The sequence below is a fragment of the Ochotona princeps genome, chromosome 17, assembly GCF_030435755.1.
Source record: "Ochotona princeps isolate mOchPri1 chromosome 17, mOchPri1.hap1, whole genome shotgun sequence".
Lineage (NCBI taxonomy): Eukaryota > Metazoa > Chordata > Mammalia > Lagomorpha > Ochotonidae > Ochotona > Ochotona princeps.
This window is the reverse complement of record NC_080848.1, coordinates 31266041-31291222: the sequence shown is the minus strand read 5'-3', so window position 1 is coordinate 31291222 and position 25182 is coordinate 31266041. Positions and strand designations below refer to the sequence as shown.

Here is a 25182-nt window from a genome sequence, read left to right as displayed (position 1 = left end):
ACATCTCTTTCAAGTGTTATGTTTTTCTTTTACAGTTATTCTTCCTATGGAAATCAAAGCAACCAGGGCTATGGACAAGCACCACAAGTAGGTTGAAATGTAAATTGTCTGTTCTTCATAGTTATTTTTATCTTAAATCAATGATGAAGCATGAATATTTACGTAATTTTCAGAGCTATTCTGGCTATGGTCAAACAACTGACTCCTCATATGGACAAAGCTATGGCGGTTACTCCAGTTACGGACAAAGCCAATCAGGTTGGATCGGTTTGTTAAATTTGCTATTTTAAAAATTTAAAAGTCAGAGCCTTCACTAAATGGTTTACTCATCCAATCTTTAGGTTATTCACAGTCCTACGGTGGTTATGAGAATCAAAAGCAGAGCTCATATGGCCAGCAGTCATATAATAATCAGGGACAACAAAACACGGAATCATCAGGAGGGTAAGGAAATAGTAAAGGTACTGAGATTTTTGTGGGCAGTGGAAGTTACACTGCAAATTAAGCAGATTTTGTTACCCAAACCTTAGACTTAAACATCTGTTTAGGAAAATTTTAATAGAGGCTAGATTTCACAATTTTGTGTTGTAGAGAATGTGGAAATAGTATTAGCATTTGGTTCTTAGAGTGTTATCTATTAAAAATGTTGTTTAGCTATACTCTATATGAGTTAATCTAAGAAAAATTTGGACCTCTGGTTTATCTCTTAGATGAAATAAAACTGACCTATGCAGTGAGACTCCTTGATGTCTATTTTCCTTTATTTATTTTGTTATTTTTTTTAAAATATGTATTTATTTTTTTAAAGAATGCTGTCAAGTGTTTTCAACTATTCCAGAATCACTCAAGTCAACTGTGGGGCTTTTCTTTCTTTTTTTGCTTCTTCTTTTTTTTTTTTTTTTGAACGATTGTACTATTTATTTATATTGGAAAGGCTGATTTACAGAGAGGAGAAAGTAAGATATTTTTTCCATTTGTTCACTTCCCAGATGGCCACAATGGCCTGAGCTGAGCCGATCTAAAGCCAGAAGCCTCTTTCAGGTCTCCCACAAGGGTGCAGGGTCCCAAGGCTTTGGGCTGTCCTCCATTGCTTTCCCAGGCTACAAGCAGGGAGCTGGATTGGATGGGGAGTGGAGTGGTTGGGGCATGAACTGGCGCCCATATGGGATGCTGGTGCTTGAAGGTAGAGGATTAGCCTGTTGAGCCACAGTGCCACCTGCCCACCTTTGTATTTACAACTACATTTTTAGAATTTTAATTTGCATTTTTAAAATGCTTTTGCATTCCTTAATTGATTCTCAGCCAGCATGAGGGTGTGTTAGTGATTATCCCCATTTTATAGTGGTAAAGAAAAGGCTCAGACTATGTAGCCTGTGAAGTTACACAGTTAAAAAATTGAGGCAGAAACTGAGGTCTCTAGTAGTCTGCCTTTGAGGGGAAGTAAGTTATTCTGAATAAAGTTCGGTTAAAAGAATTGGAAATATTTGAGGTCAAATTATCGATTTAACAGTTATGAATATGCTTTGAAAAGTAGGGAATAACAACTAGAAGTAATGTTACATTAGAGGAAGAACGTTTCAACACCTATTATTGGTTTTAGATTTGATGAGAATCCTTTAAGAAAAAATGTTAGGGGGCCTGGCAGCATGGCCTAGCAGCTAAAAGTCCTCGCCTTGAAAGCCCCGGGATCCCATATGGGCGCCGGTTCTAATCCCGGCAGCTCCACTTCCCATCCAGCTCCCTGCTTGTGGCCTGGGAAAGCAGTCGAGGACGGCCCAAAGCTTTGGGACCCTGCACCCGTGTGGGAGACCTGGAAGAGGTTCCTGGTCCCGGCATTGGATTGGCGCGCACCGACCCGTTGCGGCTCACTTGGGGAGTGAATCTTTGGACGGAAGATCTTCCTCTCTGTCTCTTCTCCTCTCTGTATATCCGGCTTTCCAATAATAATAAAATCTTAAAAAAAAAAAAAAAGAAATAATGTTAGTTTTGGGGTCATGAGATTTTAATATAGTCCAAAGAGAAAAATTAGGTTTCTTTTGATAATTGTTTTATTTTTTTGTGTGTGTATTTTCAAGACAGTAACAGATGGACAGGCAGATCAACCTTCCATTCTCTGGTTCAGCAGGGATAGGTCTGGCCAAAGCTGAGAACCTGTGATTCCCACCCTGGTTTCCAGTGAGCTTAACAAGAAGTCATGTACTTGGGCCTTCACGTGCCACCTTCCCAGGCACATTAACAGGATGCTGGATCAGAAGTAGAGTAGCAAGGACTTTAACTAGGACTGTGATATGAATTCTGGCATCCTAGCCAGATTTTTTTTTTAGATTTATTTATTTTTATTCAAAAGACATACTTAACATGGAGGAGAAATACAGAAGGAAAGATCTTCCATTCCCTGGTGAACTCTCCAATTGGCTGCAACAAAGCTGAGCTGAACTTAGCTAATCTGAGGCCAGGAACCTGTATATTCTTCCAGGTCTCTTCATGCAGGAGCAGGGTTCCAATGCCTTGGGTCATCCTTGACTCTTTTTTTTTTTTTTTTTTTTTTAAGATTTATTTATTTTCATTACAAAGTCAGATATACAGAGAGGAGGAGAGACAGTGAGGAAGATCTTCTGTCCGATGATTCACTCCCCAAGTGAGCCGCAACGGCCGGTGCTGAGCCAATCTAAAGTCAGGAGCCAGGGACGTCTTCCAGGTCTCCCACACGGGTGCAGGGTCCCAAGGCCTTGGGCCGTCCTCAACTGCTTTCCCAGGCCACAAGCAGGGAGCTGGATGGGAAGTGAAGCTGCGGGGATTAGAACCGGCGCCCATATGGGATCCCGGGGCATTCAAGGCGAGGACTTTAGCTGCTAGGCCATGCTGCCAGGCCCCATCTTTGACTCTTAATTTGAAAGGTAGATTTTTACAGAGAAAAGAAGTAGAGGTCTTTGATCAACTGATTCACTCCCTAAACAGCTGCAGTAACCAGGGCTGAGCTGATCTGATCTGAAGCTGTGAGCCAGGAGTTTCTTCCCAGCCTCTGATATGGGTATAGGAACCTAAGGATTTGAACCATCTGCTGTTTTCTCAGGCCATAAGCAGGTAGCTTCATGCCTGGAATTGAAGCAGCCAGGCATGAACCAGTGCCCATATGGGATGCTGGTGCTTGCACGCGGAGCATTAACAGGCTATGCCACCGTGCCGGCCCCATAATACTTTTTAAGAATGATCCTGCTTTCAAAAGTAAGTAATACAGAGCTTTTCAGTGTTAACTGTCAAAAGACTTCATCATTCCTGGCATGTTTGTTAAAGAATCAATTTCTGTACTATGTGACTTGTTTTTTTTTTTTAAATTTTTATTTCTTTTTATTTTTTATTGGAAAGGCAGATATGGAGAGAGAAGGAAATACAGAGAGAGCTTCGTCCAGTGGTTCACTCCCCCAAGTGGCTGCAGTGGCCAGAACTGAGCTGATCAGGAGCCAGGAGCTTCTTCCGGGTCTCTCATGCTGGTGCAGGGTCCCAAGGCCTTGGGTCATCTTTGACTCTTTTCCCAGGCCACAAGCAGGGAGCTGGATTGTAAGTGAAGGAGCTGGAACTAGAATGAATCCTGGCAGATGTAGGGCGAGGATTTAGCCAATAGGCTATCACGCCAGGCCTACTATATGACCTTTCTAAATAGATGTTTAAGACCATAGTTAGTTCTTTAGTAGTTTATTTTTCAATTTTAATCTGAAACTTTTAAAGATTTATTTAATTTTATTTGGAAAGGCAGATTTACAGAGAGGAGAGTGACAGATCATTTGCTGGGTCACTCCCCAAATGGCTGCAACAGCCGGAGCTGTGCCAGTTTGAATTAAGGGATTTCTCCCTGGTCTCCCATGTGGGTGCAGGGTCCCACAGTTTTGGGTCATCCTTCATTGCTTTCCTAGACCATAGCAGGGAGATGGATGAAAAGTGAAGCACCCAGAACATGAACTGATTCTCATGGGATCCTGCCTGAGTTTTGTTGTTTTAAAAATAAATTACTACTGTGAGAAAAGTGTGAAATGTGACTAAGGTTTGACTGATGAGTCCTTTTACCATTTCTAGTCAATTTTCTACAATATTTATAATCCTCCTGTCCAGTTTCTCAAGTTTTTGATTTCCATTTAGCCAAGGTGGAAGAGCGCCTTCATATGACCAGTCAGACTATGGTCAGCAAGATTCCTATGACCAGCAGTCAGGCTATGATCAGCACCAAGGCTCGTATGACGAGCAGTCAAATTATGATCAACAGCATGATTCCTATAATCAAAACCAGCAATCCTATCATTCACAAAGGGAAAATTACAGCCATCACACACAAGGTAAGATGCATTAATCTCTATTGTTTTTCTTTTTTCTCTGGCTCAGAATTATTTACATATTGAGTTGGATTAGAAGACCCACAGGTTTAAAAACTTGGGATGACCTTGAACAAATGTTCTCATGACTGTCAAACTGGTTTATTAGATTTCTCTCTCAGCTTCTTTTGGAGATTGCAAAATAGTCAACATGGTTTTTGGTAACACCTGCGTGAGCTTCCTTTATTGTCTAAGTTAACTCTGGTGATTTGACGGTGTTGGGCTACAAGTTCTTTTGGTGATTATGGTGCAATTAATTGGAGAAACTATAAACCTTCTCTGACTACTTCTAAGAAGGATCACCAATCATCATTTCCTTTTGTTTCTATTAGCATGGTGTATATATCGTTGATGCTTAGGAATCTGTTTGTGCCTTGCTATTGAATGAATATTTTAAGGGTAAGGATCTTGTCTTTCTTTTGAACTTCTAGTTCTTAATAGGGCTTGTTTCTCGGTAAGTGCTCAGTAGACTAAAAGAACAAGTGAAAGTTCATTCACAAACATATCTTCTCTCAATTTGGAATCCCATTTTTGTATGTATGATTCACCTTTAAGAGTTTGTAGGGTGAAGAAAATAACTTTTATGATTAGAATTGTGTTTTTCTTCTAAGTTATTAAGGGTTCTTGCACTTAATGTATTTGAACTCTACCTATGCCTCATCACCATTTTGGTGTTTGATTTTATAAAAGAATGGAATTTGACATCCACACAATTCTTAAACTCCACATAGTTTTAAGACGGCTTGCTCTGGAGGGCTGTTCATAACATGCTCTTTCCAGAGGGCATCAAGTGTGATCTGAAGTGTTTAAGATTATGTGAAGCCTTTGTCAAGTTACAGTAGTTATTTATTTACGTATGTGATATTTTTGTTTTTGTAGATGACCGTCGTGATGTGAGTAGGTATGGAGAAGATAATAGAGGATATGGCGGGTCACAGGGAGGAGGTAGAGGGCGTGGGGGATATGACAAGGATGGAAGAGGTCCTATGACGGGACCAAGGTAAGTGTTTGGATGCAGATGCCGACATTCCTTTCTCTCTCTCTGTATTTTATTTATTTATTTGGATTATTGTTATGTTATGATCTGATTCCATTACCTTGGTAGGGGACTTATGTTGCATAAAAGAGGGGCAAAATAAAAAATTGATTTTGAATCTTAAGATTTAATGTAACATTATCTTGCAGTAGGCCATATTGCCAGTCAATTTATGTGGTTTATGTTAAATGCCAGTAGATTCTCTTCCTCTGGTTATGGTTAAACCACTTGACTTTTTTCCTGCAAGAGCTAGAATCTAAACTTTAAAAGATGACTCTAGAAAATTCAGGTGTTGCCTAAGAAAATTGAAGGTAAGATAATCCTAGATTGGAGGGCACAAAAGTTATGCCTCAATTTTGGATTTGCTTTGGAAGAGAGAATGTTAGGTAGCAATAACAAAAGAAAGGCAAGATTGGCAAAGGAAAAAGATATTTACAGTAAGTAAATTTAAGACAATAATTCTTGAAAAAATTAGTTGAACATCATAGACTTTAAGCTGTGTAATGGAATAGCTTTCTAGGTTAGCTTTTTCTCACTGTTGATATTATTGGGTTTGGTACTTAAATTGTAATGCTTGTTATAAAAGTTGGTGTTAAAATTGTTTTGAAATAGCTCTTAATTTAGCACTTTGGTTCTGAGAATGACAAGATTATTGATACCTGTTTTCAAATGAAATTAATAGGTTGCAAGTTTGTATGGATTAAAAATAATTTAGGATGAAAAACAAAATCAGATTAAAGATAGTTTGTGTTTCTTGGGAATTGTCCTGATGTTTCTGACACTAAATGTGTCAGTACTTGTTGACTCTTAATTCTTAGGACTGTCACCTTAGGTGACCTGAGAGACAAAAACTAGTACATTCCTTAGTGAGCTAGGTTTATTTCATTGACTTATTTGTCTGTTTTAGTGTGTGGTCCTTTAATGATAAGGAAAGCCAAAGTTAAACATACTTAAGAAAATTTTATAAGAGTTGGGCATTAAGTTTTCTTTCTGAAGGCCAAAGTAAGTTTATCAAGTAAAACAATGTATACCTCTTCATTGTCAAAACGAGTGGCCTGCCATCTGTGTGTATGTAAATGAAAAATACAAAATGAGATGGTACTTAATTTTACCTAATAGCCTTTCCTAGCCTTTCTACCTAAAATAAAATGTCTAAGAAGTTAATCAGTAGGTATATTTAATTTTTACTTATTGTATTTTAGTTAGTTATTTGACTGCCTTGGGATGCTGTAGATTTTATGGTCCCTCACAGTTTTAAGTTTATTCATAGGTGTATTCTCATAAATTATTAGGCTGTGACAGTGTGAGACTGAGAATGGTGCAATTGTCCTTTAGATGAAGAAGAGGGTAGGGAATGGCAAGGGAAATCTTTATATTGTCCTCTGTGAGTGATGACTCAACTTCAAATGATCCTTCTGATAAAGGAGGGAAGGAATAGAATACTTTTAACTCATGTAATTTTGAAGCAATGTAGCCTTGTTGGTGGTACATCTGAATTTGTTACCCAAAACTGATTCATGAACAAAGTTTTTGATCATTAAACCTTTGTTTATCCCTCGAAATCCTATCGTACCAAATGTCACGCAGGTGTGTACTATGTATTTGTCACAGTGATGATGATCTTGTTCAAGCAGGGGTGACACTGGGTGAGGGAGGCATTTATAGTCTTTCCTCTAGAAATCCAAACGGTTGGGATGTTCATAGAGGCCTTTTCTAGAACCCCAACTGGATGATGATGACTGTGAGGCTGGCACACTTAATTTGAAAGGCCAGGTAATAAATGTTCCAGGCTTTGCAGACCACATGGTGTATGTTGTAGCTCTTCAGCCCTGCCCTTGGCACCTTAAGCAGCCATAAACACATAAATGAATAAATGTGGTTATGCTCCAAGAAGATTTCATTTGTGGATACAGAAATTGGGAATTAATATTGTTTTCATGTGTGACAGCATTCTGTTTTAAGATGTGTATATTACTTATTGGAAATTGATTATAAATGCCTGAATTCAAGATTTTTTTCCATGTTTATTTTGCATTTCAGTACCCAAAATACCAAACTGTTTTTATTAGTTTTCATCAACATTCCCATTTGTGTTTCTAATAATTTTAAAAATAGTTAGTTGAAAATACCTTTTGAGGGCTTTGAAGACTATTTTTCATTTGTTGAGTTTATGTTGAAAGAATTAAAGATGCAATTTTGGGGGTGAGGATTGAATGTATAGTAAAGGATGGGATATTCTTAAACTTATAAACTAATTGTTTGGCTGGAGGAAGATTCAGCTGTCAGATTTATAGCTGCAGAAGACAGATGTGAAGATATTTGGGAATATAGAAAACATTTTTTGTGAAAAATTGTTTTTTATTATCATCCATAATTGACATCTTTGTGGACTAGATGCAAAGACCATGGGTTTTCCCAGTGTGTTTTTAATTTTAGCAGCATGGTTAATGTCTTTCAGAATTACCAGACCTTCATAGATAATTATTGTCAACTACTCAGTCCCAAAATTAGCCAGAATTCTTTCTCTCAAAGATTTACTGTATTTCTTTGAAAGCCAGCGTTATAAGGAGAGAGGGGTAGAACAGAGATCTTCTATTCACTGCGTTGCTACTTAGATGGCTGCAGTGACTGGGACTGGGGCAGGGTCTGCCATGTGGGTGCAGAGGCCAAAGCACTTGGGCTATCTGCTGCTGCTTCCCCATGCACACTAGCAGGTAGCTGCATCAGAAGTGAAACAGCTGGGACTTGAACCAGCATCCATGTAGAATGCCAGCACTGCAGGTGCCAATTTAACCTGTTATGTCATAGCATCATCCTAAAGTTCTCATACTGAAACTTTACTTTTACAGACATTTGTTTCATATTTTACATTTTGAGCACATCTCCGTTTAGCCACAGCTAGTGGATATTGTGTGTATTGGCTAGTACAGCTCTGGCATGATAGATTCTTGTTCTTTTGAAATGTAGAAAAATGATGAATTTAGAAAGCCGCTTGGGTAAGATATGGGAGAAATTAAAATGTAAATATAGCTGTATTAAATACAGTGAGTCATTTATACTTGGAAGTGATAATGGCTTTCCCCATCATTCTTTTTTTTTTTTTTAAGATTTATTTATTTTTATTGGAATGGTGGATACACAGAGAGGAGGAGAGACAGAAAGGAAGATCTTCCATCCGATGGTTCACTCCCCAAGTGGCCGCAACGGCTAGTGCTGAGCCAATCTAAAGTCAGGAGCCAGGAGCTCTTCCAGGTCTCCCAGGTGTATGGTCCCAAGGCCTTGGGCTGTCCTCGACTGCTTTCCCAGGCCAAGGGAAGGGAGCTGGATGGGAAGTGGGGCCACTGGGACTAGAACCAGCGCCCATATGTGATCCCAGCATGTGCAAGGCGAGGAGTTTAACCACTATGCTAATGCGCCGGGCTCTCCCCCATCATTCTTAAATAAAATTGTATTCAGGATTTGCTGCTGGTGTGAAAACTCGAGCACAGTTATGAGTTTTTAAACTAATTTTCCCAGTTTTTAGCTGTTCTTTTTTTTGGCAGGGGGTGATGTGCATGTTGAATTTCTTAAGATTAAAGTATCCTTTTACTTCTTGACAGTTTAAGTCTTTGAGTAAATACAGTTTTGTTTTTAAAGATTGAAAAGGGATTTGTCAGACAGCTTCCTTTTTTGGTAACACTTGAAATGAAATTGTCTTCTCAAACACATGATTCTGTCACAGTGACAAAACCCTCAGAATCTATCATAGGGTAGACTGCTCTTTATGGTTTTAAATTTGGGAAAACCAAATCATGTAAGTCAAGAATCACAGCTGGGGAACTCAGCAGGTAAAATTAAGTATGTCTCTTTTAAATTCTGTTGCATTTAGTGTCCTAACTTGGGAATTTTATTTTTTCTTTTTTTAAGATTTATTTTGTTTAACTGGAAAGAGTTTCAGACAGAGAGAGAGAGAGAGAGAGACAGAGTGAAGGGTCTTCCATCTGCTGGTTCCTTACCTTAATGGCTGGAGCTGGCCCAGTCCTAAGCCGGAAACTAGGAGCTTCTTCAGGGTTTCCCATGTGGATGCAGGGACCCACATACTCGGGCCATCCTCTGCTGCTTTCACAGGTGCATTAGCAGGGAGCTGGATTGGAAGTGAAGTTTCTGCCTTGAACCATAGTACCCATATGTGATGCTGGCACTACAGGTGTCTGCTTTATACTCTACCAGCATCCACGTGGAATGCCAGTGCTAGCATGTGGTGAGGTAGCACACTATACCACCACACTGGCCCCAAAATTCTTACTATGTAAGAATTTCTCTTCTGGAAGTGAAAAAATTGTTTTGGCAACATCTTGACTCATAAATGTTTTAAGGAACTGTTTATCCTAATTTGCTAATGAGACCTTATTGATATGTGGGAATAAGTAAATGTATGTTTGGTGAAAGATTCTTAACCACAGACACATTCTCTGTTACTGTTTAATAGTATTACATTTGAACTTGAAATGTAGTAGTAGCAGTAGCCTGGTGGCTAAATCCTCGCCTTGCAATTGCCGGGATACCATATGGACGCTGATTTGTGTCCCGGCAGCTCTACTTCCCATCTAGCTCCCTGCTTGTGGCCTGGGAAAGCAGTTGAGGACGGCCAAGGTCTTGGGACCCTGCACCTGTGTGGGAGATCCTGAAGAGGCTCCAGGCTTCGGCTCAGCTTCAGCTGTTGCTGCCACTAGGGCAGTGAACCAGCAGATGAAATATTTTTTTTTCTCTCATTTTAATAGTCTTCAGATGGAAGATCTTGCTGTCTTTCCTTCTCTCTGTATATCTGATTTTGCAATAAAAATAAAAAGAAAGCATAAAATTGTAACTCATCTAGACTAGTGCTTCTCAGAACCTAATTGACGTAGGAGTTACTCTGGGATGTTAGTAAAATAAAGATTCAGTAGATCTGGATAAGACCTGAAATCCTGCTTTTCTTAGAAGCTTTCAGGCTCTGGATTTGTTGATGCTTACATTTCTATTTAAAAAAAAAAAGTTTATTTATTTGAGAAGCATGAAGATGAAGATACACAATTGAAGAGCTCCCTTCCCCTGATTCACTCTTCAGATGCCCTCAACAGCTGTGACTAGGCCAGGCGATAGCTGGGAGCTGGGAACTGAATCCAGGTATACCACATGAGTGCAGGGAGCAAAATAAATGAGCCATCGCTGCTCCCTCCAAGGGTGCACCGTAGCAGGGAGCTGAAGTGGGGGGCCTAGTGGGAATTCAGACTCAGGCTAATCACTAGGTCAAATGCCTACCCTATACCATTTGAGTTGTAGAAACAGATTGTAAAGGAGGGAACTGAAATAACTTAAAGATTTTTTTTATGAAGCAATGGTAAATCATAAATCTTCCAAATGTGATTTGTTGTTTTTATAAAGGCATTTTTTTAATTGTTCAAAATTATTGTTGATAGCTAGAGTGGAAATTTTAGGAGCTCACTGCTATATGAAAGTTTATATATTCATTTTGGCCAAATAAACAACTTTGTGTTTATTTATACTCTTTTTAAATATATTTTTATTTTTAGTTTTGAATTATGTGGTACAATTTTGTATAGGCTGCGATATTTATACTTTATTAAAAGTATTAAGAGATAGCACTTCCAGCATTTGCTTGTGATCACAGTGATTTCAATTTCCTGTTTTAAAGTCTGTTTTATTCTGGGGACTTGAACATCCTAATATTAGAATGTGAACACAGGTTCTTGTCTCTTCCTTGTCTCTTCGTTGCTTTTTTTTTTTTTTCATTTTTTTTTAAAAGATTTATTTTATTTTTATTACAAAGTCAGATATACTGAGAGGAGGAGAGATAGAGAGGAAGTGGAGCTGCCGGGATTAGAACCAGCGGCCATATGGGATCAAGGCGAGGACCTTAGCCACTAGGCCACGCTGCCAAGCCCTCTTCATTGCTTTTTGGAGTTCTAAGTATCATCTTTGAAGGAACCATGATTTCCAATATGATTGTCAGCAGTTTGATAGAGCTCTGTTGATTTTCCTTCCTTAAAGGGTTGAGCTGTAATATTGTAATATCTCATTTAGGAGTGACAAGAAGGTTTGAGTATCCTTCTAAAATAAAGGTCTTTGGAAAATGACAAACCGCGTGTCTCTGAAGGACCTGAGTTTCATATTGTCTACCTAACCTTCAAATGGCTTCCTGACAATTGTATGAAAATTATGAGCAACTTAAAAATACATATGCCTGTAGTTAGGTTGATTGCAATGGGAAGTATGTCCAAATTAAGGCGATATATTTATCATAAATGGAAAGTGCCTTTTTGTTTATTTAGTGCTTTTTCTCATGGTGATTGTAAAAAGCCATTTAGAACTTAGGGTAATCACTAAAGCAGATTTTTTTTCCAAGTAGGAAGGTGGACATTATTGTATTTGATTGGTTTACCTTCTTGAGTTATTATTGAATAAGGTTAGCATATGTAAACTTAGTATATCCATATTGGCATAGTACTTTTAGAGTAAACTATAATTCAGTCAAGAGAAACAAGCTTTTATTGGATGAATACTTAATGATTTTCTTGATGAGAGACACCTTAGATTTTTTTTACATAAAACTGTGCACACAAGGAGCATGAACTTGGAAATTTGCCAAATACAGTTGTCGCGAACAACTGCAGTACCGGAGTGTGTTGTGTTCTGTGTGCTGCTGTCTGATGTATAGAGCATTTGGCCGCATGAACCTCAGTAGCTCTGATGTGAAAAATACTAGTTGGTATGAAAAAGGGGAATTTTAAGTTATGCTGTTTCCCCCCTCCCCATTTTATCAGATTCTGAATGATTTGAGTTTTTGACTATTTTCATTTAGACTCACTTGTGTATGTTTGTACCTTAGTTTTTAAAAATTCATCTCATAAAACCCGCTGTGTGGTTTCTCAACAGAACCTAACTCCAAGTTTTTACCTCTCCTGTTATAAACTTCTTAACCTTGTATATTTTTGTAGCCTATTTTCTTTTTTTGCATATTTAAAAATATCTCTTTGGGAAGTATGCTTGTTCTAGTTTAGCATTCTTCTTGCTGTGTCTCCAGCTTTAATTTAACAGTGTGAATAATACCCTTTGGCTTGGGGTTGGGAAGATTTAAAAATAAGCGTATATTAGATATGTTAGCAATAAGCTTGAAAAGGCACCTTGTGGAAATAGATCCCTGGGAAATCACCTAGGTGGAAACAACATATTTGAGGTCTGTCAGATGAAATTTACTGGAAAGTTAGTGGTACAACTGTTTTCCTAGGCGCTCTACTTGTGACAGTTAAGTGTAGATTGAGCCCAGGGCTCAGCACATTAGAGACTTAAGGAAGAAATCATTTCTTCAATTTTTCCTCTGCAGTGGTGGTGACCGCGGTGGCTTCAAAAATTTTGGTGGTAAGTGCTGAGTATCCCAAAATGTTTCAGTGGAAATGCTATATAAATCTAAAAGCCACCAATATCCCGCAGACGCAATCTAAGCCCTTTCTTACTCTGTTGAGGCTGGTGTGTTGTGTGTTTTAAAAAATAATTATTTATGTATACACATATATATCTCAAAGTAAACATTAAAAAACCAAAGCTCATCTCAGACAGTCCCATGGGTTTCTTCTACACAGTGAATTTGCATGAGAGTCTGTGGTGACCAATGAATGAGACCTTCACTGGATTTTGCCAATATGTTTTTTTTTTATGAAGGTAGTTGATGTGATTTTTTAAATTATTAGGGTCTTTCAATCAGCCTTCACAACCAGAACTTAATAAAAGTGATAATAGCATAATGCCAAGTGGCAGGTGCCATGTAGGACAAGTTTAAGGAAATGTTGACATTCATATTGATTTCTTAAACTTTTAGTAAAACTTAATAGATAGTAGTTACTTTGTAAATCTTTGATGGTTGACTTTCAAGGATTTGGAAGTATTGACTTTTCATGCCTTCTTTATTTATTGCTAGTATTTTTTTTTAATGATTTGGGACGGTTTGCCTTGAATAGCTTTCCTTTCTTTTCTTTTCCCTTAGGTCACAGGGATTATGGGCCCAGACCAGATGCTGGTAAGATTTATGGTAGTTTATAATTTTTCAATAATAAACTGTTAGTTTTTGGTTTTTGACGAGAAAACTGTATATTTGGAGAGGCTGGTACAGAAGAAGCTTGAATGCAGCCAGAACTGGAGGAGTTCCATTTTCTTTTTAAAAGATATATTTACTTGGAAGAGTTACAGAGGGAGAGACAGAGCTCTTCCATCATGGGTTCATTCCCCACATGGTTGCAATGGTTAGAGCTCTGAAGCCAGGAGCCAGAAGTTTCTTCCAGGTTTCCCACATGGGTGCAAGGTCCCAAGGATTTGGGTTGCGATCCATTGCTTTCCCATGCCGTAAGATAAGCAGGGAACTGGATGGGAAGTGGAGCAGCCAGGACACGAGCTGGTGCCTATATAGAATGTCAATACTACAGGCAAATGACTAGCTCGAGATGCCTCTGTGCTGGCCCTAGGAACTTCATTTCTAAAAACACGCTTTAAGGAAAAATCCAATAGGATTGATGTGAAAGTTTCCTGGGGGAAAATTGCTGTTTGTGTTTTTTTTTCATGCTGTACTTTTTCTGCTTTGAAGAAATAATAAAATTTTGGCTGCTAATGGGCGTCAGTAGTTCAATTTTTTTTAAAAGCCAAATTTAATGAAAGCATTTATATAATGTGGGGGAATCAAAGAAGCTCTATTTAAAAATTATACATTGGAGTGATTGCTTGCTTAATGGATCTATGAAACCTGAGTTCTTACATGGGAGAATTGTCTTATTCCAGGAAAAGGTCACTAGTTTTATGTGCCTTGTTTATTTTTAAATGAAATTCAAGGCTGCTTATTACTCCTGGAGCCTTTTGAAAGTTTAGAGGTTAAATCCATCAGAGCCAAGACATTTTAAAATATATTGAAATGAGAACTTTTGTTATTATTAAAAGATGCCAAAATATTCTATTTGGATGGCAGTTCCTGAATTATCCCTTGTTGGACTAAATTTTAGTACATCTTACTTTGTTGTACTTACCGAAAAGTGTATGTGTATGGTAAGGTGTATGTACCAAGTGCCCCTGTTACTCTCTGGTATATACAAAGCTTATTGCAGTGAATTGGAAACCAGCAGTCCTGCTTTGGCTTGACTGTAAGTTCGAAGTGACACTGAAAGTATTGATTGGTCAAAAATTAGAATTTTCCAGGGAAAGTAAAGATGGTTTAAATGAACTCTCCAGCTCTTTGTGTGGCAGTATTGGAAGAATGAGATTTTTGGAAGATTTCCCCTAATTGTTCCATGTGGCCTTGATCACACAGTGTGGCCTTAATCCACTTTATCTCAAGTTGTTCTAAGAATTGTTTTGCTACTAAATAAATGTTGTGAACACTTGGGTGTTTATGTAAGATTCTTGTATAGGTCCTTTTTCTTTTCATCATAGAACAGTGGAATATTGGGCAATAAATTATTGCTCTTAGTTACTGAGCAGGACGTAGTAAGCTAAAGAATGGATAAAATTAACTAACTTTTTCCCCTTTAGATTCAGAATCTGACAATTCAGATAACAACACAATCTTTGTGCAAGGACTCGGGGAGGGTGTATCTACAGATCAAGTGGGGGAGTTCTTTAAGCAAATAGGAATTATCAAGGTGAGTAAAGCTTATGTTGAAAGTGTCATATAATTATTAATATATCCTAGTTTATCTACATAGATTACGAAAGAATCCAGCAATACCGATGCAAGTTATTTTTAAAATAATTTGGTGTGTGTACTTACCTGTGTCTTTAAGCCTTTGCTATGTATGCTGAGTATTAGAAAAGTTTTCCTCTGTGCCTCCTGTGTTTACCTTTTCTGCAGGGTAGGGGTACCTGTGCTTATCTTCAACCCTAGGGCTCTAAAAGTAGTGTCTGCCTAACTCTAAAAATTGTCAGAACATTTTATAGGTTGTGAAATAGCAATAATACACATATTCAAGTTGCTAATAAAATTTTTTTTGGTATTCAATGTCTGTTGTATATAGTAGCCCAATATAAAACATGTTGCTTTGTAATTGTTTATTTGTCTTGTATTTTTTGTTTTATGCATATAGTTTCTTTTCATGTAGAAAGCAGCCTTTAGAGTGATGTTGAATAGATAATAGCACTTTCTTGAAATCAGTTTGTATTGTTTGCTTTTTTCCTTCTTGGAGAATTAGAATTTTTTAAGAAATTAATTACATATGAAATAGGTTTTTAAAAAAAAATCACAGCTTTGATAAACATTATCAATTGTCTTTTATCCCTATCCCAGCCAAATCCCAACATACTTCTTAGAGGCAATCGATTGATTTATTTAATGAACATCACTGATGACTTTTAAGTGTTTTGCAGGGTATATATATTTTTTAAGAAGCAGTGCCTGTGTTTTTTGGGTTTAGATAAATTATGCATAAATAAAACAGTCATGTTTACAGCTTGGTTCTCACTTAATGTAGCCAGGAAAGTTTTCCTGGTTCAAACCTTTACTATTGTTTAAAGATATGTTTTCTTTATTTGAAAGAGCAACAGGGAGAGACAGAGAACAAGATCTTCCATTTGCTGTGATTCACTCCCGGAATGGATTCAACGACCAGCACTGGGCCTGGTGAAAATCTAGATCTGCCTTATGAGGAAGGCCTTAAGTAGTTGGACTACCTTCTGTTGCTTTCCCAAGAACATTAGCAGGGACCTGAGTTAATTGTAGTAAACGGCTCCTGTTTGAATTTCACAGGTGATGGCTTAACCAATTGTACCACAATGCTGGCCACTTCATTTTTCTGTTGAAACATACTATTTTGTAAACTAGATGTGTAAATTTCTTTAAAAAAGAGTCTTTAATAAGGGGTGGGCATGTGCTATAATGAGTTACCTGCTGCGTAGACTACTCACAGCCCATAACAGAGTGCTGGTTTCTAGCTGCTGTGTTTTCAATTCAGCTCTGCTTACACGCCTGGGAGGCAACACATGATGGCTCAAGTGACTGAATCCCTGCCACTTACATGGAGGGTCCAGATGGTGGTCTAAGGCTCCAGCCTTAATTACAGCCATTCAGGGAATGGAAGATTCTCTCTCTCTCTCTTTCTCTCTCTCTCTCTCGTGCTCTGTCACTCTGTCTTTTAAATAAATAAATCAACAAATCTTTACCAATTAAAAAGTATATGGTCACTTACTCTTAAAACGCTAACACCAACTTTTTCTTCAGACAAACAAGAAGACCGGGAAACCAATGATAAATCTTTACACAGACAAGGATACCGGCAAGCCAAAAGGGGAGGCGACGGTGTCGTTTGATGACCCTCCTTCTGCTAAGGCAGCTATTGACTGGTTTGATGGTATGCTCATTCATAAAATTTTTCTACATGAATTTTGGGTAAATGTTTCCTAGTGTGTTAGTCAAAACGTATCCTAGGAGACAGTGGTCTATTTATATTTACTTTTGAAGAAATCATTAACATATGTGTACCCTTATAAATGAGGTGAGCTCCATCCTTGTTTGTCTAGAATATTTTCTTATATTATGCCTTTCACATGAGGCCACCCTCATTGGTATAGTGTTAGTCTGTTTGACTGTATTCTTTTAACATTTCGGTTAACTTTTTCACTCCCAATATAAAGTTAATACGAGAGAGGGACATTTTCTTCCCACCGAAAATAGGAAAATATGGATAAACTGAAGAACTTAGTGTAAGTTTTTTTAAATTTATTTTAATTAATTCATTTATTTTTAAAATAATTATTACAAAGATGAGGGGGTTATAGACCCACATGAACCTTTCATTTCAGTTAGAATGGAGTTGGGGAGGTGGGGTGAGATAAATGTTTCAGTTTTCCCTCCTGTGTCCCAGGCAGGAGGTAGGGGGAGGAAGACGGCAGAGTGTTCCACTCCTTGCTGTCACATTATGTCAGTGCCCAGGTAGGAGATGATTGAGACTGTAATGTGGGGAAAATGTTAAATCAGAGGTGGCAAAATTCTTTCTAAGGCCTGTTGGGTGTCCTCCTTCACCTCAGTGTGCCCATAGACCTGGATGCTTGTAGGGCCTGGCCTGGAGTGTTGTTCAGACTGTCCTTTTTACCTTTTGGTAAGGTACTTGAAGTCTTCTTTCGGCTTAGAGGATTTGGCTGTCTTGTCTTTCATGCTCATCAGGGTATGCTCTCTGGGGAGCCCCCTAAGAAACTTTACTGGCTGTTACTCTAACGCATACCAGTTGTTGACCTTGTTTCATGGCTTCTCAATTATGGAAATGTATAGTGATGGAGTACTTGGGTCTACCATATCCAGATGTAGGGGTGTAATGCAACATGCATCCCTGCTTCCAGACAAAAGATGAATTCTCAGTGAAACTGTTGGACATATATAGACAAGGGATACTGGACTGTCTGACATTGTCTGTACCAACAATGTTGGGGTACACTTAAATAAGAGACTGATAGAATTATGATTCCTAATGAAGGACTACACCATTGTAAAATGGGGAAAATCTGTTGGGGGCGGGGGCGTTGGGGGGAATCCCAGTCTCTATGAAATTGCACCACATAATTCAAAAATTCAAAATTAAAAAGTATATATATATATATATATATATATATATAAACCTTACCTGGGAAGTCTTGAGATCTTGGTCTTATGTGTGGCAGTTGATGCAGGGTCAGGCTCAGTCTGTTCCCTGCACCAACCAACGTGTACATCAGTGAATGCTGCTGCCTGGTCAGTTCCATTCCAGTCCTGGCTGTCACACAAACTGGTGGATGCTGCAGTCTAGCCCAGTCAGGCTTGTGTGAGCTGGTAGATGCTGTGGCCTAGTTGGGGTGCCCCTTAAGAACCCCAAGCTAGCCTGCTTCCAGCCTTGGTTTTCACATGTGCTGGTGGGTACTGTGGCCTAGGCGAACCCATTCTGCTCCCAGCTCTAGTTCTCACACGCATCAGTAGGTGCTGAGGCGTAGCCCAGCACAGCCTGTCCTCAGCCCCAGTTTTGTGCACACTAGCAGGTGCTACTTCCCAATTGAGGCAACCCTTATAAGCTCCTATTATGCCCACTCTCAGCCTTGGTTCTCATACGTGTCAGCAGGCTGTGACCCAGCCCAGCCTGCTCTGATCCCCAGCTCTCATATGCGCTGGTGGATGCTGTGACCTAGTAGAATGTTCCCAAAGATTCCCTACCAGGCCCACCCCAGCTCTAGTTCTCATACATTCCAGGAGATGCTGTGGTCCAGTCTAGAGTAGCCTGCCCTCAGCCCTAGCACTCTTTTTTTTTTTTTTTTTTAAAGATTTATTCATTTTATTACAGCCAGATATACACAGAGGAGGAGAGACAGAGAGGAAGATCTTCCGTCCGATGATTCACTCCCCAAGTGAGCCGCAACGGGCCGATGCGCGCCGATCCGATGCCGGGAACCTGGAACCTCTTCCGGGTCTCCCACGCGGGTGCAGTGTCCCAATGCATTGGGCTGTCCTCGACTGCTTTCCCAGGCCACAAGCAGGGAGCTGGATGGGAAGTGGAGCTGCCGGGACTAGAACCGGCGCCCATATGGGATCCCGGGGCTTTCAAGGCGAGGACTTTAGCCGCTAGACCACGCCGCCGGGCCCCCTAGCACTCTTTAATCAATGTGATAGCCTAGTGAGAGTGACCCTAAAAACTTCTACCAGACCAACCCCCAAACATGACTCTAGCGAGTGCCAGTAAATGCTGTAACCTAGCCTGGCCTGGTCCACTCCCATACCAGCTCTTGTATGGATGGTTGAGTGCTTTGGCCTGACCCAGAGAGGACCTCTGAATCCCCTCTAACCCATCTAACCCACCTCAGCTCCCTTAATTACCTGCAGGGTCAATGGCTTGGTCTGGAAGCCCCCAGAAATCAATTTATGTGTGTCAAACAAGCCCTCAGTGGCTGCTATTCTGACCCATCTCCAGTCCCCCAGCCCCTAATAATACATGACCCCATTGTGCACTTGGGGTGGCAGTGATGACAGTGGGGTGACTCTGGCTGGCAGGTGCCTGTGGTGGCATGGGTTGTGCTCCACCTGCTACTCTAAGATCTTAAAATAAAAGAGGCAACTATGCTGGCACACTGGTATAGTTAATGCAGAGTTGGCATTAACTAGGCTCAGAGTGCCCACCAGCTATTTCAGCAGTGTTAACACTTCCTTGGTACAAGGCAATCTTATAGCTAGGGAGTAAAGTTTCTGTAGTTAGTTCTGCACTCAGGAATAACCACTGATAATCTTTTAATTCTATTTTCAGTAGACTGAATATGATATATGCTTGTGCGTACATAAACATTCCCTTAAAAATGGTGTATACTTGTTGTTTATAATTGCTTATAGTTTTTTCTTAATGTAAAAATGTTATTTGTTTTAATATTTAGTAAGAAATTACTCTTTCTGTTACAGACCAACTCTTTCATAGATTGTGTTGTGTTTTAGCAATATATTCTTAACTATGGAAGAGTAGCATGTTTGAATTTCTGTAAGGATGTGTCAGTTACTCTGCTGAAACTAAAAATTTCTAAGATATTTTTGTGTGTGGAGTGCCATTTCTTCAAAACAATTTTCTTTTTATTAGGAAAAGAATTCCATGGCAACATCATTAAAGTGTCCTTTGCCACCAGAAGACCTGAATTTATGAGAGGCGGTGGAAGTGGGGGTGGGCGGCGAGGTAAGACACTGGCTGTAAAGGCCTAGATGGTGTACAAAGGTGCAACTTGGAGCCCAGGTTCTGTTCCTACTTTGGTGAACTTGTGCCTGCCCCTTTCCTTCATTCTGAAAAATGGACTGAGAAGGGGCTGCATTTAGCCTACTAGATGTGTGTGTGCCACATCGGAGCACCTGAATTTGATACTCAGTTATGGCTCTTACTCTGGCTACTTGCTAATGTAAACTCTGGTTGTTAATGTGCTAATGGCTGCTGTTGCTACCTGCATGGGAGACCTAGTTTGAGTTTCTTGCTTTCAGCTTTGGCCTGACTCAATATCATTGTTAATGGCACTTGAGGAGTGAACAGTTAATGGGAGCTGTCTGTCTCTCTGCCCCTAAAATAAATAAATAAATAACAAAGAAATACGTTTAGTTTGTTGATCCACTCCCCAAACAGCAACAACGGCCAGAGCCAAGCAGATCTGAAGCCAGGAGCTTGGAGCCTCTTTGGGGTTTCCCATGCAGTACAGGTTCCCAAGGCTTTGGGCCATCCTCGACTGCTTTCCCAGGCCACCAGCAGGGAGTTGGATGGGAAGCAGGGCTGCCGGGATTAGAACTGATGCCCACATGGGATCTCGGTGTGTGCAAGATGAGGACTCTGGCTGCTGGGCTGCTGTGCTAGGCCTAACAATTATGTTTTAAACATTAGGATGGGTACTAAACAACTAAGAAAGTTGTGGGGAGAAGTCTGTAGAAATTTCTTAACAAAGCTATGTAGGAGTTTACTGTTTTGGAAAATAAGAAGGCAGGTGTTGACATGATATCTAATTAGATAGCCAGTCTGATGGGTTTTTAAGCTCTCTCCTAGCTATTGCCAGTTTCTTTTTCTTTGAGTCCATTTCTTTAAATTTGTTTATCTTCTCACTTCAGATTATTACTAAGATTAGCTTTAACTAAATAGGGTATGATGGAAAGTTAACTGAACTTTTTTAGTGTATTATTAGCATTGTAATGTGTGCCTATGAGCTTTTCTGTCTTTCATTAAATAAAGCCTTCACTTGAAGTATGAAGTCATACTCTAAGGGGTTAATGGTTATAGTGTGCAGCCTTGGTACTGATGACTTAAGAGACATTTGCTCTTATTTGCTTTGTTACTTTTAACTTCTGTTCATTTTTCTTCCCCACTCTCCCACTATCCCCCAGGTCGTGGAGGATACAGAGGCAGAGGAGGCTTTCAGGGGAGAGGTGGAGATCCCAAAAGTGGAGACTGGGTTTGCCCGAATCCGTAAGTATCTCATTTGGTTAAAGTGGAGTTTAGGATTAGAGTTGGAGGATGGAGAAGTAATTCTGAATCTACTAGAAATGATACAGACATATTTATTTTTGTCCCATTTCAGGTCATGTGGAAATATGAATTTTGCACGAAGAAATTCTTGTAATCAGTGCAATGAGCCAAGACCAGAGGACTCTCGTCCCACAGGAGGGGGTAAGTCAGCCCTTTGGGTCAGTGCTTTAATAGCTTTTGTGTAATGCTTATCTTCTGACTATCGTTAGACAGATTTGCATTATTTTGCTGGCCTCACTTGTGTTTATTTCTGTCTTGCAGATTTCCGGGGGAGAGGCTACGGTGGAGAGAGGGGCTACAGAGGTCGTGGGGGCAGAGGTGGAGACCGAGGCGGCTATGGTGGAGACCGAAGTGGGGGCGGCTATGGTGGAGACCGAAGTGGGGGTGGCTATGGTGGAGATAGAAGTGGGGGTGGCTATGGTGGGGACAGAAGTGGGGGTGGCTACGGTGGGGACAGAAGTGGGGGTGGCTATGGTGGAGACAGAGGAGGCGGCTATGGCGGTGATCGAGGAAGTGGCTATGGCGGAGACCGAGGAGGTGGCTATGGCGGAGACCGAGGAGGTGGCTATGGAGGAGATCGAGGAGGTGGCTATGGAGGAGACCGAGGTGGCTATGGAGGAGACCGAGGGAGCTATGGAGGAGACCGAGGGAGCTATGGAGGAGACCGCGGAGGGTACGGAGGAGACCGAAGTAGGGGAGGCTATGGCGGAGACCGTGGTGGTGGCAGTGGTGGCTATGGCGGAGACAGGAGTGGCGGCGGCTATGGAGGAGACCGGAGCGGGGGCTATGGAGGAGACCGGAGCGGGGGCTATGGAGGAGATCGAGGTGGCTATGGAGGCAAAATGGGAGGGAGGTGAGTATTAGAATTTGCTTGTTAAATGTTCACCTCATTGACCCTAGATTTTAGGATTTGAGCCCTTTTTATCACAGCTTATTTAACTTTATGAACTTGAATTCCCCTGCATACTCACTCCGGATCTATTTAGTTCCTTACTTATCTTCCTTTGAAATTTCTCATTCATTATCTATATTCAGGGGTGTGTGTGTGTGTGTGTGTGTGTGTGGTTTTTTCCTCATAGCTAAAGACAGTTGAGTTTGAGAAATAATAACTTGAAGCTGTTTGAATCAAGAGTTCTTAACCTAATTGAGGCAGAGCATGTCTTGGAGGCAGTTTTTTTCTTTTTTTTTTTTTTTAAAAGATTTATTTATTTTATTACAAAGTCAGATATACACAGAGGAGAGACAGAGAGGAAGATCTTCCGTCCAAAGATTCACTCCCCAAGTGAGCTGCAACGGCCGGTGCTGAGCCAATCTAAAGTCAGGAGCCAGGAACCTCTTCCAGGTCTCCCACACGGGTGCAGGGTCCCAAAGCATTGGGCCATCCTTGACTGCTTTCCCAGGCCACAAGCAGGGAGCTGGATGGGAAGTGGAGCTGCCGGGATTAGAACTGGCGCCCATATGGGATCCCGGGGCTTTCAAGGCAAGGACTTTAGCCGCTAGGCCACGCCGCTGGGCCGCGGGGCAGTTTTTTTCAAATCGTGTGCTACCCTGTAACTCTATTTGAAGATTCTGATTTCCTTTTCTAGATGAATGTGTTGTACACATAGATAGTATGGAAGCAGAAAAATTTGAAGATCGGCAGTATAAAATAATTCCAGTTATTTTAATAAGGATCTTTATTCCAGAGGCAGTATTAGGGCAGTGAGAATTAATATAGCTTTTAGTTAACGAACATGGAGTTGGAAGACAGTGTTGGTTTGAATTTTGGCTCTACCACATGTCTGTGTGATGTTAGGTAAATGACTTAATACTTTGTTAGAGTGTCAGTACTCTCATCTGTAGAGAGTATAGAGGGCTGCTAATAGCATTTTAGAGCTTTTTTTAAAAGATTATTTGAAAGGCAGACTGACAGGAAGCGGCAGAGAGAGCTATTTTGTCCGATACAGCCTTTGGTGTTCTGTAGTGAACATTATGTAATTGTTGGTTGTTAGTAATTAAATAGCATAATTGCCATGTATTAAACACTTTTTCTGTATGGCAAACACTGTAAACTTTTCTGTGTTTCAGTTCTAGTTCTTCTGTTAACTCCCATTTTGCAGATTAGAAACATATAGTGACTTCCAAGTCATGTTGGAAGTGAAAGATCCAGAATTCATATGTGAAAGTGCTTGTTTGTTCTACTGTCACTCTTCTGTTTAGAATGTTGGAATTGGCATAATTTACAACTTCATGAAATTTTAAATGTTTTGATCATTATAGATGGAAAAATTTTAACTATGATAGTAAAACTTTTACTAGGAACTTTGAGTCTTCATGCTGCTGAATTAAAAAGTTATGTCATCCTTACACAAATTGTCTAGCTGATGCTACATCAGTAGCAACCTGAAGAAGCGTTTGATGCTGCCTTGGTAGAAAGTTAGAATTTAGTCTTTGTCTTTATTTTTTATTTCTAGAAATGACTACAGAAACGATCAGCGCAACCGACCATACTGATGACTGTTTTGAATGTTCCTTTGTCTCTGACACGATCCATGGTGAATTTGCCAGAGTCGTGCCTGCTGCTTTCCTCGTGGCCTCTTCTTGGGTAGTGAAATTAAGTGATGTTTGGATTTTTATTTGGGTGGGAGGGCAGGGACAATTTTTCTTTTAGCAATGTCAGTTGAAATTTCCCCTTTTAGTTTCCAACCTTCTTCTTCCTCAACCCTTGAAGCTAAATGCGTTGTAAAATATTGCCAAAATGAGAAGTGTTTTGTAATACTGCAATAAAAGCTGCTTGTTTTTGTGGACTTTGTATAATTAGTACATTGTTCTGACACACTCAAGACTGAACACTAGCAGATTCTAACCCTAAGGAATTAGGAACTAAATTCCAGTTGAGTTAAGCTGTTACTTCAATAATATTCATTGAATCTTAAATTTCCAATAGAATGCCAAATATGTTGCTGATAAAATAATAGTAGAGTGTAATAAGTGCTACACTAAGGATAAGAATTAAAAAAAAAAGTTCATTTCTATTTGAAAAGCAGAGAGAGAACATTCCCATCCTCTGTTTCACTCACTAAGTACTCAGCAATAGCTGTGCTTGGTCCAGTTCAAACCCAGGAGTCTAGAATTCAATTCAGGTCTCTCACTGAGTGATGGAGATGCAGATCCTTGAGACAGCTTCTGCCTTCCAGGGAGGGGCACATTAGTGGGAAGCTGGATTCTAAGCAAAGTAAATGAGACGTGAACCAGGTGCCTGATAAGGGTATCTAGGTGTTCCAAGCACCTTTGGCACTGTACCCGTACCTACCCCCATTGTAATGTACTTTTGAGTACTAAAAAGACACTCTGGAATTGGTGTGGGATGTCATGGGTCAAGCTGCTATCTCTGGTGCTGGCATTCCAGATGATCTCTGGCTCTAGTCTTTACTCTTCAAATCCAGTTGCCTCCAGTGGAAGATAGCTCAGGTATTTGGGGCCCTGGCATCCATAAGAGAGACCCTGATGGAGTTCTGGGTTTGGCCTGGACTAACCCTGGCCATTGTATCTGTCTGGGAAGTGAACCAGTCATTCTCCCTTTAAAATAAATAAATATTTTTTGAAAGGGACACTTTAGCCAGGTATGTGAAAGCACTGAAGAATTGGTGCGTGTGGAGAGGAGCGCAGGAATTGTCCAAGTACAGAGGTTGGGATTAGGGTATGGTTGTAGCAGGAAGCTATAATGGCATAACCAAGTCAGGATGTAGGAGATAGTCTGCTTTAAAATTGTATGTGGTTCTGTGTGAGTGGAGACGGC

General features: G+C 40.0%; 1 protein-coding gene across 5 annotated transcripts in view; it reads left to right on the top strand.

The window, feature by feature from the left end:
* The window catches only part of TAF15 (TATA-box binding protein associated factor 15), a 37829-nt gene extending 13639 nt beyond the window's left edge, over positions 1-24190 (top strand). Inside the window, exons 3-19 of one of the 5 annotated variants that reach the window (XM_058675410.1) lie at positions 36-87; positions 174-258; positions 342-444; positions 4135-4328; positions 5244-5364; positions 12764-12798; positions 13421-13453; positions 14950-15059; positions 16631-16760; positions 19989-20081; positions 21263-21344; positions 21457-21545; positions 21666-21755; positions 21891-21965; positions 22011-22118; positions 22176-22257; positions 23858-24190. In XM_058675410.1, coding sequence (XP_058531393.1) covers positions 36-87; positions 174-258; positions 342-444; positions 4135-4328; positions 5244-5364; positions 12764-12798; positions 13421-13453; positions 14950-15059; positions 16631-16760; positions 19989-20081; positions 21263-21344; positions 21457-21545; positions 21666-21755; positions 21891-21965; positions 22011-22118; positions 22176-22257; positions 23858-23897 — 1522 coding nt within the window. In that variant the 3' untranslated portion in view covers positions 23898-24190. Of the gene's footprint in view, positions 1-35; positions 88-173; positions 259-341; positions 445-4134; positions 4329-5243; positions 5365-12763; positions 12799-13420; positions 13454-14949; positions 15060-16630; positions 16761-19988; positions 20082-21262; positions 21345-21456; positions 21546-21665; positions 22258-23857 lie in introns of all 5 variants that reach the window. The other 4 variants (XM_058675411.1, XM_058675408.1, XM_058675409.1 and 1 more) reach the window with 4 other exon arrangements.
* The last annotated feature ends 992 nt before the right edge of the window (positions 24191-25182 follow it).